Consider the following 14,248-nt stretch of genomic DNA (forward strand, 5'->3'; position numbering starts at 1 on the left):
TTTTAACATAGAATAAAAACATTTCATAATTTAATTGGAAAATTTGCTTTCCGAAACGGTTTAAAATTTAGATTGCATTGTGGTCGAGTTTATTGTATGTTTTCACCACGTTTCGGATCGTTGTGAGATTGATATATTAATCATATATATAAAAATGCTGGCTAAATAGAGAAACAAACTGCTAAATATCATATTAATTAAGCAACGAATTCTTGCTTCTTGCCCTAGCAAAACTTCGCTGTGAGATTTTCTAAGCTTAAAAAATTATAGTCTCGCATTCAACTTATTTAATATATATGGCAGATTAATTTATTCACTAACAACAAATATACCGTGATAATCCAGCGCGCGAAAAAGTGAAAAGCGCAACGGAAAGATAATTGAACATTTTCCATGCTAAATAATCACATGACATTCAAGCTCGTTGCAACCAAGCTACTAATAAAATTCGCATAGAATTGTGTTGTACGACGTTTTTCATTTAAAGTTGAACCGACTTGGAAAGTGCATGCAATTAAACAATCTGTTTACGCGTATTGCAATTACGTTAGAAAATTCCTTATTCGTCGTTTTCGTGTGTATAAATATAAAGAATAATAATTAAAACTTACGGACATTTAAGGAAAATTTAATTGTAACACGCGCAAAAAGATTGTTTAATTATCTACACATTTTATACATTTTAGAAGGAACAATAAAATATAATCTAGTACATCATTACTACAACAACTGTTATTTATCATTATCACAACTACTGCAGTCTATTTTTCTTAACTGCAGTCTTCGTACTGATGTCTCCTTTAAAGTTAGATGTCAGGCAACAAAATCTCGGTAGTGAGAGATTCTCGCACAAAAATGTTTGTCGATGTACCTGCTGGAATCAAATATTTCAAGACAGTTATCTCGTTGTCGCTTAGAATACAATAAAATATTAATTATATAAAGTAAATTTATTTAAGTGTCGTAAAAGCGATTTGATATCGCGCAAGCTGCGAGCGTTTGTCTTATCCTTCACGTTAAATAATTTGTTATCACGCTTTATGCATACAGCTCAAAATAGTCCAAATACGATGTGGTAACTATCTTTTAGTTACGTTTTTGTTAAAACGTAAAATTATTATAAATTATGTTATTAACACATTTTAAAGAATACCTGTAGCCAATTTCTTCTTTTGACGTTTACGATACATGAAATATGCTGCCACTATCAGACCTATAACTAATAATATAACGAGAATCACGAAAGGCCAAACTATTATGGTAACATTACTCAAGGTGTTTGAACGAGACATCGCGTAACAAGGCAAATCTGCAAAATAAAAAGCAATAGAGATAAAACTAACAAATTTAAATGTCTGGTATGATAGATATAATTATTTTAAAAATTACATTTCTCCTTAACATTAGTTTCGCATTATTTTTATCAGTGTGTAGTTTTCTTTACAAGCACACTTTTTGAAGCTAGTTTCTAGATTTATGTTTCTAGACGTTTGTTTTTATAAAATAAATTAGAAGTATTTTTAATCAATTTATGGAAACAGACTCTGATGTTTTGCAAGTAATATTTAGTATAATTTCTGACAATTATATTTAGAAAAGTTTATGTAACACACTCCATGTGTCCAACCCCTTTTATCGATATATTGTCATTGATATTATAAACAATCTATATAACTAACAATAAACACAATTCTAAAAGAAATTAAAAATAGTTCTTTCCTAAACTGTTAAAATTCTTTGACAATTTGAAAGCGATTACGCAATAATCGAAAAGAGTTTAAAAGAACATTAATTATAAACTTTCATACATAATTACAAAAACTTATGTCGTTACTGAAAAAAGATCTAATTTATTTCTAAGTTGTAAATACCTGTATTGAGAAAACAGCTGACAGTCAAATTGCGTTCATAATTTTGCATCACATAGCACACTGTATTGTTGTCCAAATAATTGTCGCATTGATAACAATACGGTGCACCTTCGTAAGCTCGCCTGATTTCGCTATTTGCAAAATGAAGCAAGACTCTGCAATCATATTTACGAATTATAAGATTCGTCTAGTCAGTTATTGAATGGCGGGCGCTCTTTGCGAGGCCACGAACGGGAAATCGGCGGGTCAGTATAATATTCACCTCTTCTTAGCTTCATTGTAAGCCATCGTTATGACACACTTGGTCGGTTGATCGCAATCTTCTCCCGTCCATCCGGAGTGACAACTGCATCTGGACTCGTGGCGCGATCGTGGCTCTTGGTCGCGATCGTCCAGATCAATCCAAATGACATTGGTACAGTCGCCGTGTCCGCTGCAGTTGCGAGCACACCTAGGGATGCACTCCGGTCTCGAGTGATGATCGTTGTTCGATATGAAACCATAGTCACAAATGCACTCATTCGGGCCGACGCAACGGCCATTCTGGCAGCCCCTTTCGCAAATCGGCTTGCAGACGCTTGGTTCATCGTTCAGACGATCTCGATTGCTATGCAGCGCGTAGCCGTCGCGACACACGCAGCGATTCGGCGCCGTGCACATACCGTCTAAGCACCCTCGATCGCAGATGGGTATGCAAGCACCGGCCGTGCCCCTCCGTCGCAAACGCAAATGTCGGACTCGTCACACGTCCCGTTATCTCCGCACGAGAGAGCGTTGCAAGGACGCCACGAGGGGTCTTGGAAGAGCGTCAAAAAGAGTTTCATTCGACAATACCGAAAGCGGTGCCTCATGATCTTGTTTAGAGGTTTATCATCTTCCAGCCATTTCGGATAGTGATCCGGATCGCAGGTGCATACGTTTGGCGCGGTGCACTTACCATTCCAGCAGATGAAATCGCAAACCGGTTGGCAGATATGTTCCTCAGACTAGTTGTTTGACAGTCGATATTCAAATGAGTTAAAATAAAAAAATTTTAATTAGTTGTAATTTAAAAAATCATTTAAAAATAACACACTCCTCCCCAAATCAAACGACTACTTCGAATCAATAAAATACGATATAATTTGATTGTGCAATCTTTCCGTCATGTATTACTTGGATATTAGATACCGTAGGTTTATTCTCAACGATGAAAAAAGTTTGAATATGTATTGGCCATTTCAAATACGCAATAATTCGGCCGCGATAACTCGGCAACGGAAACACAAGCTTAATTTTTAAAAGGAATTTTCAGGCTTTCGTAAGATCTCAAGTCTCAAGTAAAGTTAATAAAAAATTTTTTTTTAACTTTGTGCGTGATTTCAAAGTTAAAGTTTAAAGATACATTAATCCTGTCAAGCAATCCTTTTTAAGGATTATTTAGGCAATAATCATGACTTGTTAAATGTATGTGTTTGTCATAACTTAATTAAAACATCTTTTTACTAATAATAATTAAAAAATGTTTATAAAAAATTATGATTTTGTTATGATTAACCCTCGGTTGTCAGGTCAAAGTGAAAATATTTTTTTTTTATTAAAGAAACGTATCTTAAGAGTAGGTACTATGCAAAAACATTGAAAAATAAAAGTTATGATTTTTTGCAGAATTTACGTTTTTTTAAAGGATTTTTTTGAACATGATGCCATTAAAAAAGTTAATTTTTTATAATGAGAATACATTCTACAATGTTTAAACTTTATTTTAGAATTTTTTGCGATCCACTTGAACTGTTAGTTTTTGATGAACAGCAGCTGCTTGAAAATTGATTGGGTCAAATTGACCCTGTGCCGTGTGACAAACGTGTTCGAAAAAAAAGAGGCGTGACAGAAAATTAAGAAAAAAATAACTTTTTAGAAGATTAAAACCTTCCTTTCGCGCGGTGAGTGATTCTTAGATATTTTGTCGAAAGTTCTGGCGATAATGAATATTAATAATAACATTTATATCTTATTGTACAGAAATATACTTGCCAATTCGAGAAACGGTGTTTTCGAAAATTTTTCATACAGCTCTGTTATAATTGACTGTGCGTGTGAGCGATACCCTTCGAAGCAAGTGCATTCATTGGGCGATGTGCATTCTCCGTTAGGTCCGCAAGGTATCGTGCAGATCGGTTTGCTTTGAGTCGAGTTAGATAAAACGTCAGATGTATTGGACACTGTTTGATTTTCATGTAAGCATGTTGCGGGCGCGACGCATATGCCGCTACCGCACATATCATTTTCGCAGATCGGCTCACATATATGTTTGGAGTTGTTACTTTGTCTGTAACCTTCATTGCAGCTGCATGTTTGCGGCGCCACGCACGTGCCCATTTTGCAGGGCTCGCTGCAGTCCGGTTCGCAGACGGTTGCGTTCGCGGCCGCAGGGGGAAGTGATCCGCGCAGTTCCTTGGGCCTAACAAACCCACGGCATTAACCCGAGTTCCCGACACCGCGGACATACACACACAACTACACATACTCGCGTCAGTGCAATTGAAAAAAGATACGCCTCACGGCTCATACTTGCGTCAGTGCAATTGAAAATAGACACGCCTCACGGCTCATACTTGCGTCAATGCAATTGGAAAAAGACACGCCTCACGGCTCATAAGACTATTGGTTCGCCCTGGCCGTATTCGGGGCAGTATTGCCTGAAGGCCATTAAACATACGAAGAAGAAGGTTGCGTTCGCGTGTTTGTAACCGGGTTTGCATAGGCACCAGTTTATTTCCGGCACTATGCACTTCCCAAAAACGCACGGCTCGTCGCAAATGGCGTTGCAGATAAATGAATCGTCCTCGTCCTTTTCGTAGCCGTCCGCGCACATGCAGACGTTAGGAGCGATACAAAGACCGTTCTTGCACTCAGGATCGCAAATGGGCTCGCACATGAACTTAAAGACGTGGCCGAATCTCTTGTGTTTCCTGTAATTGGGACGACACGTGCACACGTTCGGCTCAGTGCAGTATCCGTGATTCTCCTCGCATTGCGCGGGGCAAACGGGTCGGCAGGTGAATCCGTCCGAGTCCAACCAATAGCCCTCGTTGCAAATGCAAACCCCAGGATCGACACAGGTACCGTTGACGCAATCGTTTGTGCACGCCGACACGCACGAGTCGTTGCTCAACATGCGGTATCCTGTGTTGCAGATGCACACGTCCGGCTCCTTGCAAGTACCATTTTGGCACGATTGCGGGCAACGTGGTACGCACATTGCACCGGATTGCACGTAGCCTTCGCAACATGTCAACTCCGTGTGAAACTGTAATACTCGTAATTGGCAAATTAGCCGATTATAAGTTGTAGCATAAGCAAACAAGAGATTGATGATTCGTTTGCAAAATAAAAATGAAACGAAAAGATTGCTAATTTATACGAAAATTGTTCTCTCTCTTATTTCTTCTTTATTTCTTTATCGAATATCATCGCGTTACTTATCAGCTTGATTACCTCTTTCTTAAAATTCACTCGAGTCTTAAGTTGATAGGGTGCCCCAGGCATAGCATGTTCTGGTTTATATCTATATGTTTCCGTATAATTGTGAACTAATCGTGATACGTTTTGACTGTAATAAAATTAGCAAAATTAATATACGTATTAATATATATATATATAAACGCGTAATTTGCAAGGTATTTCGAAGAAATTACCTTAGAAATTGATACGTGATATGTAAATAGAGTTATGTAAATAATAACAAATATAAACCACCTGACCTTTCATTGCACCTTATTGAATTATTGAATGTCTCTACAGCGTCGTCTTTCTTCAATTCCAACTGGAACGACGAAGGGTCGTCAACAAGTGGAATTGCGTTTACTTTTAAAAATAGTATCTTGATAACCAAAACAGCGATCAGTCTATTAAGTAACCCCATGATTTGTCGCCTCTATTATGAAGTCGTGTTCACTCCGTGATGTTTATAAACCGACTGTGAAAGTGCTTCCTTCCCATATATCATCGCTCGTTTATCTCTTGCTTCGCGTGTGTATAACACACCAATACATACTATGTTATTCTTTTGAAGCAGAATATGCTATATTATCAAGCTGGGACCGGGGTCCCACGAGTCCGCGTAGAGGCTTGGCCTTGGCAAATTACACCAAATCATCCCGAGCCACGCGTCGTAGGACCGGGATAGATTGCTAATGCTCGCGACTCGCGGTTCGTGGCTCGTCGTTCCGTTTGAGAGTCGATAAATAGAGAAATCTTCTTTAGGATATGAAATTTTTATTTCCTTTTATTGTAATTTAAACTTCGTTAAATAATCTGCTTCGTGGACTACTTCTATCGTTCTCATGATTGTGAAATCTCTATTGCTCTCTGACATTTTGGGTTAAATATTATCGGAGTCAAACTTATTGAGCCATTGACCACACCAAAAGCGTGTCGTTGATCCGCTCGATTCGTCGACTTGCGTAGGCTTGTCGAAAAATATATGTTATATACGTTTAGGCAAACGTGATTCAAATTGTGATGGCAGAATAAGAATAGGACTCTCGATAATTAAAGTGGGGTAAAATGAGCAATGAGAGAATAACGCGATTGTTGATGTGTAAGTAGTCACAATATTTAGTTACAATTATAACTATATATATTAAAACGTAACACGGAGGTCCAGGAAACATGACTTTGAGCAATTTTCAGCGATGTCAAATGATAAATAAAAGTTAATTTTTAACGTTTGTTAAGTCAGCACTGCAGAGCGTGGTTAAAAAACTATATGGATAAAAAAGTTGACATTGAAATTTATTACTTGATGATCTGTAAGTGCCCATCTACAATAGGTGTTTTAAGCCCTAAGCCTTGAGAAATTGTTCAATCACAGTTGAATTTGAGGAAAATAATTGACTGTGATTGGTCAATTTCTTAGGGCTTAGGGCTTAAAACACCTATTGTAGGTGGGCACTAATCAGGATAAACCTGACACATGAAAATTAAAAATTGAAAATAAAAAACAATTAAAAAAAGAAAAACTCACCAAGTAGTCTCGAGAACGTAAGATTAAAAATGAAGCTGTGGAGATGAAATCCATAAAAACCAAAAACGTGATTCAATTGTTAACTCGTATGTTAACTCATGGAGAGTGGTCGAATGAGAAAACCTTGAATTTTTAGAAGCACACGAGAAAGAAGAATTATTGTGGAACTTGAAGCATTCTTTCTCATAAAGACATAAGAACGCTATAAGCGATTCTTGGAAAAGAATGGAAACAATATTAAATGTTTTAATTAAATAATTAAAAAAGAAAAGAAATGTATTATTGTTGCACAGACCACGATCTTTTCTCGCTGGCTATCCATTTCAAACTGATGAGCTGAAGACTACAAGCCTATATGAGTCTAAACTAAACGAGCTAAACGCGCCATAGGACCTTTGCGGCTTGTTATAGTTCGTTGCTTGCTAATTCGTGAGCCGATTTGTTGACAGGCATAAGTAAGCCACGTGTCGTAACGGACCACATGCCGTATAGGACCCCAGTTTAAAAGTTACTTAAAGCCTGCATATGTATAATTCGTAGCGTAAAGTTTATTTTAAAGTCGATCACTCGTGTTGCGACAAGTTCACCCGAAGCATTAACAGAAACATTTATTTTAGAAATTACTATTTATTCAAAAATAGGTGCACTTATGCGAAATAATTTAATGTCCGTTTGCTATATTAAACAATAGCTTTTGAATGACGATAATGATAATATTTAACCCAAAATATCAAAAAACAATAGAAGTTTTATAATCATGAGAACGATAAGTAGTCCACGAAGTAGATTATTTGACGAAGTGTCAATTATTTAAATTATGATAGAAGGAAATTTTCATATCTTAAGGGAGATTCTCTACAACACAGCTTGATAATGTTTCGTATAATATAAATTTTTATTTATTTATATGCTTTGTATAGAATCATGTTTCTTATAGCTCAGAATAATTTGGAAACAGAAATATAAACTGTAAACTTATTAATTTCTGATTGTGCATGTATTTTTTAATACATACATAAAAGCTATAATTTAAAAAATATATGACCAATTTTTTAAATATTAATTATTTATGCATTTATTGGTCCGAATAAATTAAATTTTATTATATTATACCTAACGATAATTATATTATATCTTTTGATAAAATTAAGTAAAGAAGATAATGTATAGATATATATTTTTCTATTTCATTCATTCTGTATATACGGATATACAGAATAATCTTAAACAGATTCTTAAGTAAAAAATAAATATAAATTAAAAACTTTCTACACAACAATTATCTATAATTAATTAATTAAAAAATGGAAACCGATGAAAACGATCTTTCAAAATCAACATAACATATAAGCAAACAAATATTTATGATCGTGCTACAAATATCTTCGTTTATAAATTTTCGAAAAAGAACAATGATATGATTTGTGTGATCAGTTTTGTGAATCACTGTATACAATGTAACAAATATTACTTTCTTCTCACTGCTTCTGTCCTTTCAACAAATCTATCTACGTTTCACACATTTAAAAACTTATCGCTTTCACTTCGTCACATCGATAGGTTTCATCTCGAATTTGCTCGCGGATCATCAACTTTCCGAAGCGATCGTCGTGATATGTTGGGCTTGAACGTGTAGAAGGGATGTAATCGGGGTTGTACCAAAATCGCCTTTACGCTACATCGAGCAGAAATCGCCGGGGCGCATTATAAAAAAGGAATTGTTCGAAAATCTCGACCGTAATTCAATTCGTTTCGTTTCGCGGTCCTTTTATAGCTCGCCATTGGCGGGTGTGTTAAGCGTCGAGTTTTCCACTCCCGCATAAAATGCAATAACTTCAGTTAAGCTTGTTTTCCTTGCAAAAATACCAAGCGATTTTTATCGGCGTATGTGAAACGATTGATAGATATTACGTGGGCGTAATATCTATCAGTCGTTTCACATATTGCTGCAATCCGAAACGATGATTGACAGCGTTAGGAGAAATTTTATTTCTCTTTCAATCTGTCATGTTATAAACTATAAACTAACTCAAGCAGCATATGTTTGCTGAAAAATCATGCCTAGTTTTATGACTATCCTGCTCTTTTTATCCGTTTTATACTTTATATTTTACGGAAATATCCCAAGTTAATTTTACCGAGTCGTAAGCATTCAATTTTTAATTAGAAAAAATATGTTGGTTTTCTCTGCACACTTTTTATATATTTTACGCGCGCGCGAATTATCTTTTTAAATTAAATCTATAAATTACAGCTGTTTTGATTTCTGTGAAGTCAGCCTTATATTGATAAATTTCTCTTTCCCGAAAAGTTTTAAAATGTTGAACTTGATTTATTTTCTGATTTACTTTTGATTTACTTCTTTTAAATATCCTTAAAGCACAGAAATACGAGAACTGACGATTAATTAGAGTTAATTGAAATTATTGATACTGAGTTTTTTAAAATTGTCATATATTTTGCATCTTTCAGCTCCACGGATGAATCCGAAGAGGAGGGTAAAGCTGAGGAGAGATCCGGTTATGGACAAAGGACACAGAAGTGAGTATAAATTAGATGATACTAATTACTACTGATTGAAGTACCTTCGATGTGCTTGAAACTTGAGATTCGAGGAGTGTCTTTGAATTCGCTCTACAGTCAAACTTCTATCGATCGGTCACAGTTCCCCAACTGATATTGCTGATTTATATCGCTTAATACTTATTATCGCGCAAACAATGATAATAATGCTTTATGCCATCTCTACAGTCTTGAATATCGACTTTTCGTTGTAACTAGGAGTTATATTGAAATTCCTGACATTATTGACGCATCAGTACAATGTGCAAGCATTAACGTTTCAAATAAATCGCACCATTTTCTTTTACATTTGTCACACACAATCGGTACTTTTAAAAAACTTTTATTGATGTTAGAAGAATTTACTACAAATTACAAAGTTTTTTTGAAGTGTGCGGCCTTTTCAAAATAAAAAATACTTAACTTGTTTATTTTATTTTATTATATAATTTATATTTTTATTCTGATTAGAAATTAACGCTGTCAGTATATCTTTCATTACATTAGGAATAATTTTTTTGTCTATTTATATTATCCGTTAATATTTTTCAATCTTATCCTTATAATAGTATCATCATTTCACCTTTATATATTATCGATACTGTTGAGAAGAAATTCAAATAAAAGAAAAACTATTTATAAGGAATTTAATAAAAATTTCAAGAGAGCGAGATGTATTACATGACGTGATACATATTTAAATGTCAAGGGGGACTTTGCTTGCAGTAGAGCGAAAGATCAAGAGTTCTCTCTAACAATAGCTAACTAATTTTAATAAGAACAATAATATTTCTGGGAAAGACGACGGTATTACGCAGAATAATCGCTGAAGGAGTGCAACAGGTTCGGCAAGCCTGGCGTGATGGTAATCGAGAGATTAACGAATCGCGAGGTACTTTGATAGGATCCGGAGTTAATCAGTAACCGGGGCTGCGACACCATTAATCTTTTACCACTCTCCGCGCAACTCCATCTCTCTTTGTCATCCTTTCACGCGCCACTTCCTCTTCGGCTATATTCTCTCTCACTTACGCGTTGTGTTTACCCTCCTCGTCCATTGTCACTTTACACCACGGTCTTTTATCTTTGTGCCTATTTCACTGTGACGTTCCACGTATCGCTCACATTTACATTTTCAATGAATTATGTATTTTTCTTTCTATCTACGTACACCCACATATATGAAATTTATTCTGAGAATTCAAAAAAATCCGTGATTACATCGTGCATTATGCGCTTTTGATTAAAAAGGAAAGGATAACGGATGTAGATTCCGACAAGTTTTAATAATATATCATTATATTGCTATAACATCGTTTCAACTTATTATCGTTACAGCAATCTCGTATTATCCGATCTCGTATCGTATTATACAATGCATTTGTCAATGTGGTGCCTCCGCATCACTCGGAGGTTGTCGATGCAGCCACAACCGTTGCTCTAAATGGGTGACAGCTTACAGTTATATCAACCGTTATGTAATAGCTACTGCTACGACGTACACAGCATATGCGTTAGGTAAATAGCCAGGTAAATGAGCGGAGATGAGAGAGACAGAGGCAGCAACGGCTCTAAGCCTGCGCTCGACGAGTCGGCGTGCGATTGACGTTTAATTATTCGTTGCGCATTCAGACGCTTCGTTTCCTCTATAATATGCGTCCGAGTTCTCGCCGTTTCTCCGTTATGACACAGAGACGCGGCAAGGGTTACCGAAGAAATTTATCGGTTATGTTTTTGTGAACATAATAAATTAGAACGCATTTCAAGAGATTTTTCGGGACAATCGGAATTTCAACAACAAAAACTACCATAGAGGATTCTTAATGTTTGACAGTTTTCTAATTAAATCAATTATTAATAAATTTGAAAAATTATATAAAGATTTTTGTTGACAAGTTATACACTTAGTTATAATTAGACCGAGATTAAGTTTTTTCGCGAATGTTTCTGCAATAATAATAATTTAACCTATTCGTAGCTCATTTTCTACTATTTATAATATAATACATATTCGTCAGCCTCGCGAATTTTGCATCGTTATACCGTAATCAAATATTAACACGTGCTAATATTTAGAACAATTAATGCATTTATTTAATAACACGAAATTCCTGACGTGACGACCACACCATAGTCATAGTGAATTTACGGGCGGTCCAGTGGTTCTAGTTTCGTCATGTAGTTCGTTCAATATCGTAAAACTGCGAATTATATATAATTACACGTGTGTTTGGCTGCTCGTATTATTAGCTAAAAATAGATATATAAGCAATTTTTAAGATTTTATTTCATAAGCGAATTGAAATTTAAGATGATATGTTCGCGATCATTCATCGATATAAATCAGGCAATAATCAACATTGAGTCAAAATTTAAATTAAATAAAATCCTGTACTCCACAAAATAACTGTTTCGTGATTTTCAACATTGCCGCGTAAAACGCGGCAATCATTATATAATTAATAATACTTACATAATCACTTACATAATCACAACATATATCACTATATATTATTTATACGTTTAAATTCCATTTCATTGTCTCTTAATAGATAACTATAATTTCAATTGAAGCTCATTCGATTATTTATTACGTAAAATAGAATTTTTCAATTTTTATCATTATATTTAATAACATTTTATCATTATATAATTTTTATCATTATATTTAATAACATAGCTTACGAATGCTTTCAAGACATTTCTCAAGTTTTTTACCTATTTTAGTAGATGCATTTGTTTTTACAAATTGTATAATTGTGCAATATAATCGCTTGTTAATTATATCACACAATTATATGATTCGTAAAGACAAAGCTTTTGTCGATCGCGAGCTAATTTGACAAATATATGTCTCCCTATGATACCATTTATACATCGTTTTGTCTTTACGCATCGAACAACACCTAATCACGGTATTATCAACAGTTAATCTATTGTAATCGCACAGAAAGCGCAATAACAATCCTACTTCGCGATTCGTGCAATTCGAAGGGAAAGCCATTAAGCGCGATGATACGTAATACACGGACACAACCGGTTGTGAGTACAATTGTAATTCCAGGCCGCAATTTCGCAATGACAGCTTTTCCGAATGATGACGAGGAAATATCTCGCGGAGGATAAACACATATGATATCCGCATTTACGCACAATAATTTCTACAATTGAATTAATCAGAAATAAGGCGATTAAAAAGTCTCGTAAATTATATCAAATTATTTGGAGTTATTAAATGCGATTATATATTTGGCTTTATTTAATATTTATAATTTAATAAAATAGAAAGATGCGACCGGTATAAAGCACTAGCTTAAAAGTTATACCTATATCGTTCCTTTGCCCGTTCAAATTTCAAAGTGAAAATCGAATCAATATTGGGAGAAAAAATTAGACAAGGATAAAAATCGCGTATTTCCACCGCAAAAATGTTTCTATCTTTTTAAAACACAGTGAAACTCAACAAACAGGCATTCAACAAAAACCGCGAATATGAAGAACCGTATAGGTTTGAACGTTCCATAAATAGTGACGGCGTAGCGCGTGCGAAAGACCTGTCGCCACCGCGCACGAATCCAAATTGCAGTCGCCGACATTTGCACACATCTATCCGCGGATAATAGCTTTTCGTGCGAATCACAGGACACCACGGACGCAGCTGTGCTCGCAACCTGAAGGCGAGCCGATATTCGGCACAATCGATCGGCTCGCTCACGCCGGCGAGCCGCAACCAGCTCAATATAGAGACGCGTTAACGCAAACGGACATGTCTCGCCGTATTTTGCAAGTCCGTTTGTAAACCGTTCGGCTTTGCCCCGCATACCTGGATACGTACGTGTCGATCAAAAACCCCTCGTTATCTTGGTCTTCCGCTTGACGCACGTCTCCATATCTGACAAACTTCATAAAAGCAAATTCGTGCGAGGTGAAAGTTCCTAAACGAAAAGTTTAGGAACACGAAAGTTCCTAAATAGAAATTGATCAATCTCACTATCAGGCGTCCACGATTTCCAAGTTATAAGTAAATAATAATTAATGAATCTGAACGAAATTTCAAAGATATAAATAGATAGCAGAAGCTTACTTTTTAATCATTTTCGAAACACCTCTATTTTGGTAGATTCAATTAAAAAGTATTAATCGAAGACGTATAAAAAGTATAAAACTGGAAGAAAATCAATGAATTTTATGTAAAGCTGTATTTTTACCGATTAATCTTGCATGAAAGGTCGTAAGAGATTATTTTTATAAGTATAACAATCGATACGACAAACAATTTGCAGGTGTCATCTGACCATTGCGCGGCGGCTAAATATTTTTGCGAAACACAGTAACGAATAACGCACTGTGAGAAATAACGATGTTTGGAATTAACGATTTAACGCTCAACAGGTTCACTATATATAAACCGCGACAGGAATCTGTTTTGATTTAATCACGAGAAATGGGGACGTTTGCTGTGGCAGTTTTGGCGAATATTGTCAGGGTTGTTTGATCGAGAATATGCGCATGAAATAATAGGACGAGCACTGTTACAAAAGGGAGTCTGAATGCAGTATTTGATACACGATATGGCGGATTTTACACCGAATCTCCTAAATATCAATGCTGTCGCAAAAAAATATATATTTATGTTTTATTTATTTAAATTTCGAAATTGAGGCAACGCAAAAAAGTCGGTATCATGGTTATTCAAAAAGCTATTGATGAATGTTATTTGTTACACTCATACATCGTGTAGGATATTTATATCTATTAGATAAAATTGGTATTTAGTCTAGAAAATTTAAATTTGACTGAAAGTTTA

The 14,248-nt window shown here is 35.3% G+C and overlaps 1 protein-coding gene, 1 long non-coding RNA gene and 1 pseudogene across 7 annotated transcripts in view; 1 reads left to right on the top strand and 2 right to left on the bottom strand.

The window, feature by feature from the left end:
- The window catches only part of Fife (regulating synaptic membrane exocytosis protein fife), a 166,516-nt gene that overhangs the window by 95,880 nt on the left and 56,388 nt on the right, over positions 1-14,248 (top strand). For all 6 annotated transcript variants that reach the window (XR_011731526.1, XR_011731527.1, XM_071774974.1 and 3 more), the window contains one exon: positions 9,352-9,420. Coding sequence is in view for 4 of the 6 variants with exons in the window: in XM_071774974.1 (XP_071631075.1) it covers positions 9,352-9,420 (69 nt within the window). In the remaining 2 variants the exon portion in view is untranslated. The remainder of the gene's footprint in view (positions 1-9,351; positions 9,421-14,248) is intronic.
- Positions 1-14,248, bottom strand: part of LOC139810999 (uncharacterized) — an 84,881-nt gene that overhangs the window by 43,006 nt on the left and 27,627 nt on the right. The gene's annotated exons all lie outside the window — the stretch shown is intronic.
- LOC139811435 (uncharacterized) lies at positions 782-5,521 on the bottom strand (annotated as a pseudogene).

The sequence above is a fragment of the Temnothorax longispinosus genome, chromosome 4 (genome assembly GCF_030848805.1).
Source record: "Temnothorax longispinosus isolate EJ_2023e chromosome 4, Tlon_JGU_v1, whole genome shotgun sequence".
Lineage (NCBI taxonomy): Eukaryota > Metazoa > Arthropoda > Insecta > Hymenoptera > Formicidae > Temnothorax > Temnothorax longispinosus.